Source organism: Tursiops truncatus, chromosome 4, assembly GCF_011762595.2.
Source record: "Tursiops truncatus isolate mTurTru1 chromosome 4, mTurTru1.mat.Y, whole genome shotgun sequence".
Lineage (NCBI taxonomy): Eukaryota > Metazoa > Chordata > Mammalia > Artiodactyla > Delphinidae > Tursiops > Tursiops truncatus.
This window is the reverse complement of record NC_047037.1, coordinates 32,514,634-32,533,397: the sequence shown is the minus strand read 5'-3', so window position 1 is coordinate 32,533,397 and position 18,764 is coordinate 32,514,634. Positions and strand designations below refer to the sequence as shown.

At 39.1% G+C, this 18,764-nt stretch overlaps 1 protein-coding gene across 4 annotated transcripts in view; it reads right to left on the bottom strand.

Moving 5' to 3' along the window:
* The window catches only part of RYK (receptor like tyrosine kinase), a 100,150-nt gene that overhangs the window by 44,076 nt on the left and 37,310 nt on the right, over positions 1–18,764 (bottom strand). For all 4 annotated transcript variants that reach the window (XM_073803803.1, XM_033855371.2, XM_033855372.2 and 1 more), the window contains 4 exons: positions 14,602–14,701; positions 12,747–12,881; positions 9,455–9,508; positions 5,650–5,794 (listed from right to left, as the gene is read on the bottom strand). In XM_073803803.1, coding sequence (XP_073659904.1) covers positions 5,650–5,794; positions 9,455–9,508; positions 12,747–12,881; positions 14,602–14,701 — 434 coding nt within the window. The remainder of the gene's footprint in view (positions 1–5,649; positions 5,795–9,454; positions 9,509–12,746; positions 12,882–14,601; positions 14,702–18,764) is intronic.

Sequence of the window (18,764 nt, the reverse complement as noted above, 5' to 3'; positions counted from 1 at the left end):
TATTGAAATTTTAATCTGCCTCATAACGTAGAGCTCTATTTTTTCCTTCCTTTCTATCTCCACAACCACCAGGCAAGTTCATCATATCATAGTCATTCACAAATGTGGTATTCCTCAGACACCATAGATAGCAGTCCTGAGCCTCACAAAATGTTATGCTAGGGAACCATCTCTTAGGAAAAGAGCTCATGCCGCTCAATTAGATTGCTTTTAAGAAAAGGAGCATAAAGACAGGCCTCTTTTAATGATGGTCCAAAATTAAATGGCCTACAGATGATGGAGTATGAAAGCAAATCAAACGTGCCAACGTGCTCAAAGCTTGGGAAGGGAGTTCCTACCTGGTTCAAATCTGTTTAATCATATACATTTTGCTGCTTCTACTTCCCCAATTCCACCTTTTTAGAATTTACAGAACTTATTAGAAATCTCTAGCACGTGAAGCATTCTATTATGCCATATTCTTTAAGTAATGAGGAGACCCAGAAAATGGTAGGCTCAAATAAATGTGAACCCCATACTCAAGATTACTACAGATTAATGTCCTTTTGTCTTGTCAGTGGACGACGACCTTATCCCAGGGTCACCCTTGCACACATTCCAATTTCACTGCCTCAGCCCTTGTATTTTTGCAGCAGTGGAGAAGTGAAGCATAGAAATTCAGCATGAAGAGTGAAATCACAGGCAGGATGTCATCCCCTCAGGAGGAAGGTCTACTTTCCATGCCTCCCTTAGCTATAGAATCGGCAGAGTCCCATAAGAGGCTCCCAAATTTCCTAAATATGAAAATTGTTTAAATCACCACACTCCACAAAATAGTTCTGTATTTTCATAACCTAATGATTTAAAAAACACATAATGATAAAAAGCTGCTACTCAAAAATTGATCTATATAGGTCTACACATATAGTGGGTATGGGACAGTACAGTGAAGAGACGTAGAGCATAACCTTGAAATCAAAACTGCCAGCACCACCATTTATTAACTAGCTGTATGACCTTAGGCAAAATGCTTCTGGAGCCTCAAATTCCTCGTGGATAAAATAACCATAATACTACCTCCTGAAAAGGTTGCTAAAAGGATTACATGAAAAATATAATCCTTTTAGGGCAATGCCCTGCCCTCAAACATACACTTACAAGTTATTATTACTAATTATGCATATTATTACCAATATTATACATCCTTAATTCCTGGAACCACCAGGCACCTGTTTTTGGAGTTCTGAGTACATACTACTCAAAGACCACGTCGGAAATCAAATCTGTTAAAAGTCCAGGATTCAATAATGGGGAGAGGAGAGAAGCATCATCATCCCCAAAGAGGGGGGAAGTAATAGAATACAATTTACTTACCCATAAAATGGGACTAAGAAAACCTACCTCCCAGGATTTTTGTGAGGCTCAAGTTGTATAATGTATGTGAAAGTATAATTCAAATATTACCTGCAACCAATGTACAGGTTGAATAAATATGCACAGACCCCAAATTATTTACTATTGTGTTTCTCTTCAGCAGCTCAACAGTAGGTGGCACTCTTGTACCACCTCAGAATTCCTGAAAAGCCTGGGCATACAAAGATGTTATGCGCTCATCCATACTTAGTGGTCCCTACAATAAGCACAGCACTAATATTAAGCGATCAGAACACACCTTTGAAAGCCCAGACTTACTGTTATGAGAGAAGCACGGAGCAGTTGGGGATCGACCCCTGATACCTATTAAATTCAATATCTACATAGCTACATCACATGAGGTAAAAAATGAAATAAAAATGTACACTTGCTAGCACTTAATAGTTTAACACCAGTCTAAATAAATTATCTCATTTGACTTTCATAAGCAAGTAAGCTTAGTTATGAAGACATTAACCTTGCTTTAGCGTTGAAGTTAGAACTTAGGGCAAAGATCATCATTTTCCTTCAGAGCGCTTATTATGATTTATATTTCTCTATTTTTCTGTGTAATTCATTTATGTAATTATTCATTCAAAAACTATCTACTACGTGTATACTAGATGCTAGATACTGTGCCAGGTGCTGGGGATACAGCAGTGAACATAAGAAACAAAGATCCCTACCCTCATGAAGCCTACATTCTAGCAGGGATTTTTGGTTTAATATCTATCTTGCCCAAGCAGACTGTAAACTCCACGAGGGCAGGAAAAGTACCTATTTGTTCACTCCTCCCTTCCCAGCACTTAAGCCAGGGCCTGGCACAAGAGGCCTCAAGTGGGCCCAACTCTTAGTGAGAGCGCAATTAACACTTACTGAATCAATCAATCCATAAACAGAGAAAAACACCCTTCCTTGGAATAGAAAGCTATAAACCACACAGAAGAGTTGCTGCTGACATGAGCTATTGATATATACTGAAAGAGGGAAAGAATTATTGCTCTAACAGAATGGTTTCCTGTCTCTCTCTACTCATTCCTCATTCAACAAATTCTTCATGCAACATTCATTCAGTGATACCTGTTAGACACTGAATAAGGGGAATACAGAAATGAATAGGGGGAAATAAAAGGGACCCTGTCACCAGTAATGGCAAGGGTGATGGGGCAATGCAGATAATGGAAAATGAAGATATTGCCAAATAACAAGTTCATGTATCCCACAAAGGAGTGAACTCTCCTATAGTTGCAAGCTAACAGGGAAAGACTACAGTATAGACAGGGTACAGATCAATCCCTCTGTGGAAGGACTTTACAAAAGCTCTGCATCTCCAGAATACACTCATCTGGCACAACACAGAGACTGAGAAGATGAGCTTATAGTGTCAGGAGAGGGAAAGTCACACACTTGGGCTCCAACTGCCCCTGGCATGAGCACACCTCAGGCAGTTTTATTCTCTGCCTCTAAATAAGCTCTGTGTATAAGAGGACTCTGGCTCCTGAGTGTCAGGAATGGAAGAACTCTGTACCATCCCTGTGCAAGCAATTCCATGGAGCCATGGGTCCCATCAAACCTCACAGGGCTGCTGTGAGGATTAAGAGGATTAATGGATGTAAAAGCACATGGAACAGTGCCTGGCATATAACAAGTGATTTATACAATTACAGTACTGAGTTATTACAATACAGCTATTACAACAATAATGAGTCCCTTCTGTTGCTCGGCCCTGGTCCTAGAAGTGCAACCCTGAAAAAGTTATTTAATCTCTTCCAGCCTGTTTCTTTATCTTTAAAACAAGGACAGTACCATACCCATAAGTGGCTGTGAGTGTCAAATAAGATAATACATGTAAAGTGCTTGGTACAGTACTGGTAAATAGCACTCAATGAAATGGTAGCCATTGTTAACTCAGTGGCCCCAGCACAGAGGGAAGAAGCAGTGTCTCTTAAATGCTATTAGATCACTGGATGGGAACTTTCTAGTCACCACTATTAGCTTGCCTGGCATGTAATAAATAACAGCTAGTAGAACAGGAAAGAGATGAAGAAGAAATTAGTCCATCACTACCAACACACTGCAACTTTCTGAAAAGAAAAATCATAATAATGGCAATTACTATATGCCAGGCTTGTTCTAAGAGTTTACACTTTTATTTCACTAAAACTTCCCAACATGCCTACAAAGTATGTGCCATGATCATCTCTGCTTTAGAGATGAGGAAAACTGAGACATAAAGCAGCTACAAAACTTCCTCTGTCTGGGCCTGTAGCACAGACAGAATTCAGAGACGTGCTGGCTCCAGTCCATGCTCTTAACCACTAGGCTGTACTCTGAAAACAAGTGATGATGAAAGCTGCTTCTATTCAGTCAATGTCTGGGAACATCTGCCTGAAAACTAGAGAACTGGAACACCAATTCATGGGTGGTAACAAATTATTTCAGCAGCAAAGGTATAAGCCCCATGGATTCTGAAGTTCTTGCACAACTCTGATCTCTGTGGGTTCAGAGCCCCCCCCCCCCACCGCCCACAAGCAAGCATTCAAGGAGAATGTGTTTATCAAGACAGACCACTAAATGCCATGCCTTCCAGTGACCTCTAACTCTGCCATATCCTCTCTAAGTCCCATCAAAATGTTCCTGTTACTTCACTTCCCCCTCAGTACTTTCTCTACAAAACCTGATTATAAGTAACACAACCATATATACAAAACATACTCTGAAACACCCCACCCGTGAATTTCCCTTCTCACTCTGACCTCCTCCCTCTTCTTTCTCTACTCAGATAAAGAAAGGGTAACAGAGGGGACAGAGAGTAGTTAGGGGCAGGAATTAATCCAACCAGGATCCCCATCCCCTTGTGCTTTTGTTTCTGCCACACATATGCTTACCCGCTGTACGTATGGCACCATGTAGGACTGGGAAGTCAGCAGTAAGATACACTGCTCCCTAACTGGGAAAAGCTTACATTCCAGCAGGAGAGACAAGTACACAAAAACTGATTTTAGAAGGAAAAAGTAAAATAATTGCTACCAAAAAGAGAGAGAGACAGAGAAACGGAGAGGGAAGGAGAGAGAGACAAAGAGAGGAGGGAGAAATTGATGGTTGGGAGGCTTAAAAAAGAGTTCATAGAAGAGACGGCAATGGAGTTGAAATGTTAAGAATGGTTTGAACCAGTGGAAAATGCAGGGAGCCCTGTGGGCAAAGGAAAGCATGAACAAAAGTCCTGGAGGGCAAAGTGTAGGGCAAAAGTGAGGAAAAAATAATCATTTAACTGGAGCGTGAAGTTAAGGATGAGAGACAAGGCAGGCTCATCTCCAGACTGTAAAGGAGGGTGCCTTGAAAGCCAAGTCATGAAGCTGAGAATGTCTTCAGTCAGCAACTGGGAATCACTGAGGAGGGAAACGAGAACTGTGCACTAGGAAAATAAACCTGTCTATGATTCCATCTTTACCTCTCACCCTATCCTGGCTATAACGTCTTCCTGGTCATCTTGACTCACCCAGGCTGGGACGGGCACTTGTTTTATTCCCACACTATAATACACATACCACAATCATCAAATTTACAAACTTTTATAATGTGGGTTAATGTCAAAGATTAAATACTTGAAGCCATGAAGTATATCATTACTTTTTTTTTATTCCTAGCACTTAGCATAACATCTAATCCAGTGTATCTCAAAGCCTACACATTAGACTCATCCAGAAAGCTCTAAGAAAAATACTGACGCTCAAACACCACCCTAGACCAATGACATCAGAATTTCTGGAAGGGGGTACCTAAGTTCTGATGTATTTTAAAAGCTTACCCATGACTCTAATGTGTGACCACGTTGAGAACTAATGATTTAAATCATAGCAGGTTCTCAATAAATGTTAATAAATTGGATGGATGGATGGATGGATAGAAGGATGGATAGTGATGGAGGGACAAACTAGGAGGAAGAAACAGGGCTATTTCAAAAAGGTACTAAGAGTCTAGAAGAGAGTCATGTCAAAGGGGATAGGGAAAAAATTGATCTCTACTACTTCTCCACCAACTAATAAATTAATTTCTGACTTCACAGATTTTTAAAAATAAAATTAGAGAAACACAAAGACAGTATTTTTTCAAGTATTTTTTCCCTTGGCTAGGGAAAGCCTCCCATCCTTCTTCCTCTGCACCACTGTGCACCAGTGGGCATGGGCGTGTGTGGGCTCCCATGTAAATGCAAACAACTGCTTTTATTTTTTTCCTTTCCCAAAATATATACGATACCTGTCATCCAGTTCAATCCTTTTCATACTATGAAGGTGCAAAACAGCTAATATTATTGCTACAAGAAATATTACTGCACAGCAAACCCCTACGCTGATATAAAATACACGTGTAGAAGTGGTTGGAGCTGCATGTACAGGATCATCTGAAATAAAAATGAACAGCACATTAAGCTTTTTAAACAAATACCATCAATGGCTTTGTGACCTAATATACACAATGAGTACCCTGTTCTTTGTAAAAGATTTTCATTTCATGTGTCCATTCTTTGATAAGATCAGTTACCAATAGCATGTTGATGTAAATTCACACAATTTAAAAAGTGTTTTTGTTGTAGTAAAAGAGGGATTTTAAATAGAACTTTTGGTTAATGAGTAAAATTTACAAGTGGTATACATATAATAAAACATCTATAGAAGTGCTGTCCAATAGGGGAATGCTCTATGGGGTGCATTCCAATACAGCAGCCACTGGCCACCTGTGGCTATTAAGCACTTGAAATGTAGCTAGTACAATGGAAGAACTGAAGTTTTAATTTTATTTCATTTCAATTAATTTAATGTTAAACAGCCACACGTGGCTAGTAATTACCATACTGGACAGCAAGCTCTACAGACCCTTCCTCAACAGTGACACCTGGTATGGAGAGATCAGACATCTTTGTTGCCGATGACCACTAACTCACAGGGGGAGGGATATACAGTAGAGCGACCCACAGGTAAAACAAACAAACAAACCTTTCATCTTTTTCACTTTTGAGAGTAACAGAAATTATTTTGCTTATCTGTTTTTAAAGATAAAAGCAGGAAAACAAGACTATACTCATGAAATAAAATAACAGTCACCTTAATACTATTCAAAAAGAAAGAAAGCCTCAGCAATAGGGGAAATCATTCAAAGACACAGAGACACGTGTATATACATACACACAGAAACAACTGAGAAAGAGACACAGAAACAAAGATCCGCATGATAAGAGCAAGCAGAATGGAAGACAGAGAAATAGAAACAGAACTGGTGTAACTGGAGATTCATGTAAGTTTTGATGAGTACTCACATCAGAATTCTAGTGAAGAATTTGGATTTTATCCTAAATGATATAGGAAGTCACTGCAAGGCTTCAACCAAAGGAATGATACACATGATCATACTTGAAAATAAAAGAAACAAAGATGACTCTGCATGCTGTATAAAGAATACTGTGGGGAGGAGCAAAAGCAGAAGCAGGAACAAATCAGGTTACTACAGCAGTCCAAGAAAGAGAGAGCAGTGGCTTGGACAAGAGTGTTATGGTGAAGGTGAGAAGTTCACGGATTGGGAAGCAGAGTCAACAGAGTTTGCTAATGGATTGAACCGGGGTAGAAAGAAAAAGAGGAAGCAAAGCTTTGGCTTAAAGAATTGGGTGGATAAGGTACCTTTACAAGCAGAAAAAAGAAGCAGGTTGGGGAAACAGAGAATCAAGAGTTTTGTTTTGTCCAAGAGTACCTAGTACACATCTACATGGAGATGTCAAATTGACAGAAATACAAATGTGGAGTTATGGGGATAGGTCAGGACAAAAGATAAAAGTCATAGCTTTCAAAAATTTAAAAATAAGATTGCTTTCTAAAAGTTAAACTTTGAATCAACAAATAATAAACCAGAACAGATCAATGCAGAGAGACCGAATGGCTTCTAGGGCAGCTAGACTTGACAGTAGCCTGAATGAAGGTATGACTTTCCTTAAGAATGCCACAGGCCGTTCAACCTTGAAGCGGTGGGAAAGGAAGGTCCCAAAGGCTGATGTTGGCAGTATCCATCTCAGCACACTCCAAGGCAGAGGTGAGGGTACCGCTCTGCTGGGCAGGTCCCCAAATGCGCCCCGCCTGACTACCTCCAAATTCCAAGGCTTGTGTATGCACTGTTCCCATTCCCTCACTTTGACATTTCACCTGCCACCACCTAGTCACCCTTCAGGTCTCAGACGAGATGCCACCCTCCTCAGGAAGCTCACCCTCATTCCCAGAGGAGGTTACTTGCCCCTCTCCTCAGGATTTCCAAAGCCCCTTGTGCTGGCCTCGTCACAGCCTGCCACAAGATACTGTTGTCACTGGTACTGCAACTCCATTTCCTCTGCTACATTAGAAACCCATGGGGGCTTATAGAGTCTGCTTTGTTCAGTTTAATCCTCTGCCTCAATCATACCACCTGGCACATCATAGCCTCTCAGTAAACGTTAGATGGATGAATACACAGAAAGGGAGCGGAGGAGAGAGGGAGCAACGAAGAGGCAGACAGAGACCAAGGATACGCAATACTGTATTCTGCTTGTCAGAAATAATAACCCTACTAGCATAAAAGAAACAGATAAAATCATCAGAATTTTACAAGTGAAGTTGGAGAGCAGCAATATTTTAAAAAATAGTTTTATTTTCTTCTCAAAGACAAATCCAAATGAAATATTTCTAAAAGGCAGACAAATCTCATATTATTTTACCTTCAAAAATGGTCTACTTTGAGACAACCAGATGCTTTGTGTCTCCTGAGGCGATAAAAAAGATAAAATAGGAAGCACATACTACCATCTATGAATTATTCTAGCCAAAAGAGTTGGTTCTCAACCTAACGAAGTACAAAATCTAACTACCAGTTTAGAAGAGAGAAAAACATGTTAAATGACACCACAAAAATGCAGATGTGGAAAATTCTATGAGACAAATGACTCAATTTCTTCAACAAATAAATGACATTGAAGGGAAGGGGGTGGTTTCTGATTAATATAAAATACATGTCAACCAAATACAGTGTGTGTAGGCTTCATTTGGATCCTGATTCAGGGAAAAAACTATACAAAGACAATTTTGAGACAATCAGGTTAATTTGAACATGGACTAGCTATCAGAAGATATTAAGGAGTTAATTTTGTTACATGTGATAAATCAAATACAAGTGAATAGGTGTTGGGTGATTGTGGCTTTTTTGATGGCCTTTTAAAAAGTTACCTACCCTGAAACATTTATGGGGTGAAATGATATGATGCCTAGGATGTGCTTTAAAGTACTACTCTATCCTTCCCCACCCACGCACCCAACTGAAAAAGGAGGAAGGAATCAACGGTACAGGACTGGCAAATGTTGATCATTACTGAAGCAGGGTGATGGTCACATGGGGGTTCATCAAAACATTCTCTTGACTTCTGCATACTTGAAATTCCCTCCCCCGATTTTGTTTTAGTTTACTTCCATAAAAAGAAATCTAGTAACATTTTAAGATACTGCTATTAAATTCAGGAAGAGTAAGAGTTAATAATGTATTCATGTCAGAAAAGGAAAAAGAAGTCTAAGTTATACTACCTTACACAACCATTATCAAAAAATAAAAATCTCCTTCAAGTTTCTCCTCTGTAGGTTTAAACAATGTGGATATTTAAGCCTGTATTTTCACCTGGATGAAACTAGCTGAGGGTTACCCAGGCCATGAATTAGATTTTCTATCCTTCTGTTAAACAGATGAAGATCTTACACATATTTCACGTTCGTACTTTAATTATGACCATTTGAAATGATGATATAAATTCTTGCTTATAAAAGTTTTTTAGATCACATGAAATATGTATGAATTTTGCTTTACAAAATTTTCAATATTCTAATAGTTTCATCTGAACATACCAATCTACAAAACATCAGTGAAATAAGCAGCATGGCGTCATTTAATCTTTTGACAAACTGGAAACCACAAAACATCCAAGCTACACAAAACCATGTTCATTTGCAATCCATCATTTTTCATCCCTAATGATGGAAAAAGATAATACAGTAACACTTACAAATAGTTCTGCTAGTGTTTTTGTCCAAGGATGAAGTTTTTACTTCTTCAAGTTCTGAATTAAAAAGGAGATAAAAGATGCTTTAGAAATTCTTTCTTTTCCATGAAAATCCTTAAATACCAAATTATATTTTCTGAATTTTTTCTCACATAGCTTTATGTTCTAACAGAAGTCCCTGAACTAAGTAACAAGGTATTTGTTGCAAGATAATAAACATATAGGTAGCTAGTGGGAAGAAGCTGCATAGCGCAGGGAGACCAGATCAGTGCTTTGTGACCACCTAGAGAGGTGGGATAGGGAGGGTGGGAGGGAGATGCAAGAGGGAGGGGATATGGGGATATATGTATACATACAGCTGATTCAGCTTGTTATACATCAGAAACTAACACAACATTGTAAAGCAATTATACTCCAATAAAGATGTTAAAAAATATATATATAATAAATGCTACATTACTATTCTGATAATCATCACTGTATTCATCAATCAATAGTCTATGCCTATATTAGCCAATGGGTATTACTTACAGATAGATGCTCAATGAAAAAGGGTTTTTGTGGTCAAGAAGTCTGGGGAAAGCTACATACTATAACCTCTGTGGAGGTTCACAGTGCACATTAGCAGAGTGCAAAGGCTCTGAGGAGTCTGAGAGTAACAAAACCTGTCTGATCCAATAATTTACACCCTCATAAAGGAACATTTTCTTCCCAGTAACACCCATTAACATATACAGTACATGTATGTTTTCTGTGGCAGACAGTTTTCAAAATGTAGTAAGCTGGAAAATCATATAAATATATTAGGATCACATATTAAACAGTCATGAATGTAAACTGGATGATTAGGGTGGCCAGAAGTATGACCACCAAATAAAAAGGGTGGTACTATATTAAACTTAAGTCTAAAACAGAATAGAAAATTACATCAACTGTTAATTTTCATGTACATATTAAAGAAAATGGAGAAGGTATGGGATTATTCTGAATATCGGCTAATCATTAACCTTAGTGGGCTCCACAGATCCCATCACACTTGACCAACATTCTGCCTTTAAGCACTAACAGCTGAAGCGCCGTGGTACAGGCAGCGCCACCTCCCTAGGGGCCAGGAACCACCTATTCTGCATTCCTCACTGACTGCCTGTGCACGCTTAGGTGACCACTCCAGGTCCCAGTCTCCTCATATTATATAACGACTAGGTTGAACTAGTGTCTCTGAAGTCTTCTTTGGCTTTAAAATTACATGAAGGTATAACTGGATATGTAAGAACTGACAAATGTATCAAAACACCAAAGCTAACATGGGACTAACTTTTCATTTTAAAAATGTCCATTCTGACGAGATCACGCATCCAGGGTGGTGTGGCCATAGACTAAAAATGTCCATTCTGCATAAAGAAGTGCTGAAAATACATGTGCATGCGCACACACACACACACACACACACACACACACACATACACACACGCACACACACACCACACACATAATGGAACACCATTTAGCCATAAAAAATAAGGAACTCCTGCCATTTGCAACAACATGCATAGACTTTGAGGGTCTTATACTAAGTGAAATAAGTCAGACAGAGAAAGACTATGAGATATTCTATGATCTCACTTATATGTATATAGAATCTAAAGAATCAATTTTTTTTTTAATCGTAAGAAAAGAGATCAGATTTGTTATTATCAGAGGCAGGAGGGAGGAGGAACTGGAGGAGGTAGTCAAAAGGTACAAACTTCCAGTTATAAGATAAACACTAGGGATATAACGTACAGCACGGTGTACTTTATATGTTATTTAACACAATATGTTAACTGTATGATATATGTGAGAGTTGTTAAGAAAGTAAATCCTAAGAGGTCTCATCACAAGGAAAAAATTTTTTTATTTTTTTGCTCTCTCTTTCTATTGTATCCATATGAAATGATGGATGCTAAGTAAATTTACTGTGATAATCATTTCACAATGTATGTAAATCAAACCATTATGCTGTACACCTTAAACTTATACAGTGATGTATGTTAATTATATCTCAATAAAACTGGGAAAAATATACATGGAGAGTAACTGTTTACTTTATATTTACTCTAATTAAAAGATTAAATTAGAGCTTAAAAAATGCCCATTCTAATGCAGTACAGCTTTTTTACTGGCATGTTATCTGGACATTACCCATTATAACTCATGTGCTGGCCTCAGGCGTTCTCATAACACTCAGCACTAACTTTGACTAGGAAATGTGTTAAGAGACAGTTTGCCAAAGAAGCCAAAGAAGCAAGAGCACGGGTTTGCAACCCAGCTCCACCACTTAGCTGTCCGGCCTTGGCAAGTTGGTTGGATTCTCTGAGCCTCAGCTTGCTCCTCAGAAAATGGAGATAATGAGAGAACCTACTGCCTAGGGCTGCTATAAGCATTAAATGGGTTTAATGTGTGTAAAGCACTTGGAACACAGTAAGCACTCAGCAAGTTTAGAGGGGTTTTCTTTAGCTTTTTTTTTTTCCTATCTTAGATACTAACCAGCTCTACCAATGTGACTTTGTAAATTCAGGTCACTTTAATCTCTCTGGAACTTAAAGTGAGTGGGTTGGACTAGATAACCTTTAAGGAGAATTCTAAAATTCTTTGATCTATGACCTAGCATGCTGAAGCTCTTTCATATCCACTGTAATTTCCTGAGCAACAGATTATTCAAAACCAAAAACTACCAACATGTATTAAGTACCCACATATGGTATTCTAAGTTTCAGGTGATTAGCTTCAATTAATCTAAAATCAACCAACCAACCAATCTCTTGAAACAGGTTATTATGCCACTTTACAGATGAAAAAAACTGAGACTTAGGTTAAGAAACCTGTTCCAATTATCCTGTCAAGAGCAGAGCTGTAATTCTAACGCAGGTCTTTCTGGCCCCAGGGCAATTCTTCTACATAATGGTAATTCATAAAGGAAACATAGTTAACACCCCATTACTCAGGGGTATCTATCAAAATTACCTGATTTCTTTACCTCTTCAGCCACTAGTGCTATTTCACATTCCTAAAGGAAAACGTCCTTAGCAATTCTGATCAAAATTTTGAGAAAGCAGGAAGTAAGTGGGGCCTGAATGAGATTCCTGGCTACAAGCTATCTAGGTGATTATTTTGGAATTTCATCAGTTAGTGCTCTCTTTTCTCACTTGCAACTATAATCAAGATTTGATCACAAATCTGTAAAAAGATGACAAAATCTATTTTTGACCTTCTCACATCTATATAAAACACATACTTTGGTAAATAAATTCCTTACTTTTGTAGCACATTTTCCTTCGCTTAAAATTTAAGACTGTAAAGTTTTTTGAAGAATTTACTGTCAAGTTGAGCTGCATTAGTATCATAACCTCAGAATCTACTTTGCCAGTACAGGAAAGCTCGACCCGAAACACTGTTTAAAAAAGAAAAAATATTTTAATTTTCTAAAAATCAACATTAATGCCCATTGAATAATTTAGAATTTTTTTTCAATAAAACTACAAATAATACATTTACATAACATACTAAGCAGAAACTTTCAGAGAACTTATCTTTAGACTACACGGCTTTGGACATTAAGTACTTCATTCATTACAGATATAAAAGTTAGCATTAAAGAACAAACCAAGACATAAAGGAAGAGAATTATTTTCAAATTTGCTCATGATTTTTAATATATCAATTTGTCTCATAAGTTCTCTTATTATAATAAAGCTACAGAATCATAAGGCAAACCCTACTACCTCATCAGTCACAATCAACAGTAATAACAAAAATTACTTGATAAAAAAGGAAAGACAATTCACCACCAAAATGCAATTATGTATTATTCTTAATGAAGAGATTAAAAATAAACCTGTAAATGAAACTGATAAATTCTCAACTATGAACTAAAAAGAAAAAAAAAACCTTTCTAATCAGAAACTGGCTTTTAATCAATTAATGTAAGCAAGGGGATTAACAGACTTTGGTGCACTTTTTTTTTTTTTTTCAATCTTTCAGTTTAAGACTCTTTTTCTACAAATTTAGAATACATCATTCTACCATCTACATCAGCATATGAACAATATGGGCATTTTTAAATTTCTTTACTGGCCCATAAATATTAACCAGCCTTCCCATGTTTTCTTAAAGCTTGGATTAATGAATGTCACTAATAACAGTGAGTAAGACTGTCAAAAAATTTCCATAACACTGGGGCTTATACTGTCAAGTTTAAAAATTTTTCGTTTTCTTTAAATCTCACATCTTCAGAAGCCTCTCTCAAAAGGCTGGCTCAAAAGTAGTTAAATTGGTGTAAATATAACACTTAAATGATTTACTCAGACATGTCCTGAGTGCCTATCCTGTTCCAGATGTTATGCTAGGCACCCAGGGTAGATAGCTGAAAAAGACAGCTCCTGCCCTCAGGGTGGCACAGGCTAGAGGGAGAAAGAAAGAATTACAAGATAATGTGATCAGTTCAAAACAGCTAAATACAGAAGAGTTAACAAATGGAGGGAGAGGAGGCAGGAAAAGGAGAGTACAGATTTTGAGTCTTGCAGAATATTTAGTATGAATAGAAATTCACAAGCAGGAAAGATGAAAAAATGGTTCCAAATACAGAGACAAGCTTGTGCAAAGGCATGGCTCTGAGAACTACATGTAGCATGGCACTGCTGGAACACTGGGGCAAATGCAGCAATAAGGTTTAGACAGGCAGGCAGGGGCAGATGTAAACACAGCACACTGGCTGGGGAGTGTGCAATGTACTCAGCTGACTGGGGTGGGGGCACTGAGGGGCTTGATATCACATGGTCAGAAGTGAGTGTTCGGCAGTTATCAGGGCTGCAGTGTGGGAACTAACGGAAGAGAAACAAGACCAGACAAAGGGACCCAGCTGTGGGCCAACAATGCATATAAGGAGATAGAGAAGAGCTGAGTGCAGACAGTTCTGGAAGGGTTGGAAAAGAGGAAATGGTTTAAACAAGTCCAAATAACCCCTATTTAAAAAAATTACTTTTCAAAGTACTTATGCGTCTGATACCTACGTGTGTGCGTAGAATACTACATTATCAGTAGTTTAACTGTTCTTTGAGAGTACATGGGACACAGTTAAAAACAGTATGTTAAACTCTGTCACTGAGACTCACCTGATAAAGTGCGTGGAACTTCCCCCTGAGCAGAAATGTTGACCTGGGGCATGTCCATAGCCACAAAATTGTCTACTTGGAATCCCAGCTTATATTCAACCTGTAAAATGGAGAAATAAACACACTGGATCCATCATAACAGAAAAGGCACCAACAGCTTGACCTCACTGATTTAGGTCATTAACTAATGAATGCATGAGCCTTTCGTAAGAACAAATAATCTAGCTATTTTTTAAAAAGTCCAAATTGTCAGAAACAGTGCTAGGAATGTTCCTTTTGTTTTAAACAGTTGGAAGAAACCAAGCCAGGGAAGTTGAATATATGCAAAGTAGCTAGAGTGGGAATCCAGCTCAGCTGCGTCTGATTCTAAGACTTTTCCCCACCAGACTGCATTGCCTCTTACATGACCCATTAGATTACTGTCTTGGGGTGTGTTTATTTTTTTCTTCCAGTTTTATTGAGATATAATTGACATATATCACTATATAAGTTTAAAACGGTTACAGCATAATGATTTGACTTACATACATAATGAAATGCTTATCACCATAAGTTTAGGGAACATCTATCATCTCATATAGATACAAAATTAAAGAAATAGAAAAAAATTTTTCCTTGTGATAAGAACTCTTAGAATTTACTCTCTTAACAATGTTCATATATAACATACAGCATTGTTAATTCTATTTATAAGGTTGTACATTATATCCCTAGCACTTACTTATCTTATAACTGGAAGTTTGTAGTACCTTTTCATTGCCTTCATCCAATTCCCCCTGCCCACCTCCTCTGGTAACCACAAATCTGATCTCTTTTTCTATGTGTTTCTTTGTATGTTTGTTTGTTTTTGAAGTATAAGTGACCTACAACGCTATATTAGTTCCATTTATGCAACAGTGATTTTTCTATACATTTCAAAATGATCACCAAAATAAGTCTAGTTACAATACATCACCACAAACATATTGTTTAGTTATTGACTATACTGCCCACACTGTAAATTTCATATCCTTGACTCTTATTTTGCAACTGGAAGTCTGCACCTCTTAATCTCCCTCATCTATCTCTTTCGTCCCCCTCTACCCTAACTCCTCTGGTAACCATCTGCTTGTTCTCTGTATTTATGACTCAGTTTCTGTCTTGTTATGTTTGTGCATTTGTTCCTAGGAATTTTCAATTGGATAAAAATTCAATCCAGTAAGCCACCCTCTATTTCATGCTCAGAACAGTACCCCCACCCTCCTGTACAATCTGCCATCTAGGATTCAGAAATTCTGCTGAGGACTACAGCCACTGACAGAGAAGCGCTGGAGAGGCAGATAGATATGAAGAGCCAAGGGGCTGAGATGTATAATTTACAGACCATGACTAGTCACCAATGACTTCTCTATTTGATAAAAGCCAAGCTCTGAGGGCCTGCATATGACTGGGATGAAGGTCTATTCTACAGACCCACTCACCTCACAAGCAGATTCCAAGGTACAAATTTCTCATAGAATATCTAAGCCACATTCTCTAGTCCAGCTTTCACCACTGAGAAAGTTTATGTTTGGATGCCCATCTAACCTCTGGATCTATTTCTCAAGTGATTCAGAATCAGGAAAGGAAGAGGGGTGACTAGGAAGATGTCCTGGGAACACCAATATTCTCTATCAATACCTGGCCTACACAGGTGGCTCAATAGAACCAATCAGCATCAATCAATAAATATATCCTGTTGCTAGAGAGATGTTCATGAAAGAAAGAGTTCAAAGTGCAAAGCAATAGGTGAAATTCAGAATGGCTGCCGCCTTCAAGACCTTCAGTGAGGCCTTATATTTCACACTACTCTTTGTCCTGCCCTTGGGGACTCAATAAGAATGGTACCCCTCTCCCATTCAGTGGTCACAAGAGCTTTTTGGTGGAGGCTGGGACTGGCAGAAGCCAAAGGGCAGTGGGTTAGGAAAACAGTAGTAGAAAAGAGGTCCAAGAAACCGTTCTTCAAGAAACTTAACTAGGAAGAATGTAATCAGGTAATGGTGGGGAGCAGGGCTGGGGATGGGTGGTGGGGTAGATTTCAAAGCCCTTCTTTCTTCTTTTTTCAATGGAAGATACTCAAACATGTTTATATGCTAATGAAAAAAAGCCAACAAAAAAAGACTTAACAAAGAGGAAACGGAAAGAGTAATCTTCCAGATTATAAAAGAAAGGATGGACACCTGAGTATTAACTGGGTCAGGAGGTGTTTAAACCATGGATAAGAAGGGCTCAATCCAATGACTGTAACTCCCCCTCTGGGTTTCTCTTTTCACACACTACTTGAAAGTCCCAGAACGCTGTAGGGAGTATGCAAATATTAAAGTATTGCTTTACAGTTAAGATAGGTATACAAACAATTGTTGAAGGCTGTATTCGGTAAGTGCCACGTTCACAACAAAGGGAATGTTCTTGCTGCTGCACATCAGTGACTTAGTGGCACCTTGGCTAGAAGTGTTCCCTCTCATCTTAGCAGGCCAAAATACCATCACTGCCACTAGGGGGTGAGAGAGAGCTGCAGCCCAGAAAGTCTGGGCCCAGAATGGGCAGGCTTTCCCAGCAACGCTCATTGACTAACATTAAGAGAATGCATTGACTATATCCCTATATCCATGCTACCTCTAAACAGGGCAATACATGAAGGGCAAGTGCATGAAAAAAAAATTAAGCACAGTCAGCAAGAACTGGATTAGAACCATGAGACTGTGTGACCATTAGGTAAATTACTAACTTTTCCGAGTTTCAGTTTTTATAAAATGAGGCTAGTATAACCATGTTATGAGGATCAAATAAAATAATTAAGATGACACACCTGTCAGTCTGGCACAGGTCCCCTTTAATAAACGCAGATCCCAGTGGCATCAGCAATCATTCCAGAGTAGCTACCCTAGGCCCTGCTGCACTTCTCCGTAAGCACCAGCCTACTGACCCCAGAGATTCTGACACAAGCTTTCCTATGCCCTGCCAAGAACAATACTGCTGCCCTTCTGTTTTGTCCCCCATCTTGGGAACGCCACTATTCTAAACAGCCTCCCATACTCTCAGCCTCTTCACAAGTGTCTTCCCCACCTTCTCCCCCAGACTGGCTTTCCTAACCCTCAACCCTCAGGGCCTAGACAGTAGGGTCAGCTTTCTTTCAGAATCATTAGGTCCTACACACCCCTTCCTCATGCAAAACCCCCTATACTCTGAATCTCCCAACTTCTACTCATAACGGCTATTTCTCACGCCAACATCATCAGTGACACACAGGGACTCTGCAGAGGCCTGGGCGCTTGGCTCACTCTGTCTCCTGCCATCTTCCTGATGGCTTCAATATTAACATTCAGTATTCCTATGTACTGAAGAATTGCCCCATAACCAAAACAAATGCAAAAATCCCACTCTATCAAAGATCCCATCATAACATCTGATTCCTATAAAACCGGTTCTTTGTCTCCAACACTCTGATTCAACCAACATTTATGAAGCACATTTGTAAGCCAAGGGCTATGCTCATAGTTGGGATGCAATAGCCAGTAAAGCTATTTCCATCCTCTCCAGCCTAGCTAGTGACCTGGTTTCACTTTCCCACAGACTGTGCCCCAAAGAAGACTAGTTACCGACACAGTCGTATTGCCATCAGGACTCTGACCACCTCTTACTCTACTTCTGCTGCCCAGCACTGCTGGGGGAAATCACACCTGGAAGAGAAAGTTGCTACGACACAAAGATGATCCCCAGCTTCAGGGTAGGCCGTTAATTCTGCTCAGCAATCCCTTCCCCACTCACCCCTCTCTCCCTAGTCTTCTCACTCCAAATCTCACAGGATCCACAGCTTCACCACCTGCTGCCCTCCCCACTTCCCTTCTCTCGGACAATGCTCTTGTCCCCTGCGGCTGGCACACAGGAACCCCCTTTCTGCCTTTCTTTTCAGCTCCAGGCAGATCTGTTTAGAACACTCAACCTTTGCGCACCAGTCCCAAGGAGAGATCTGTTCTCCTCTCCAAATGATAAACCCTTCTCTCCTAGTATACTAGTTCTAGCCCACTTCACCACTGATGGGATTTTGTATCATCAACTCATCTCTCTCACTCTCCTATATCTTCATTTTCTCCCATATGCCCAATTACCTACTAGACATATCTACCTAATAATCTTACAGCTCT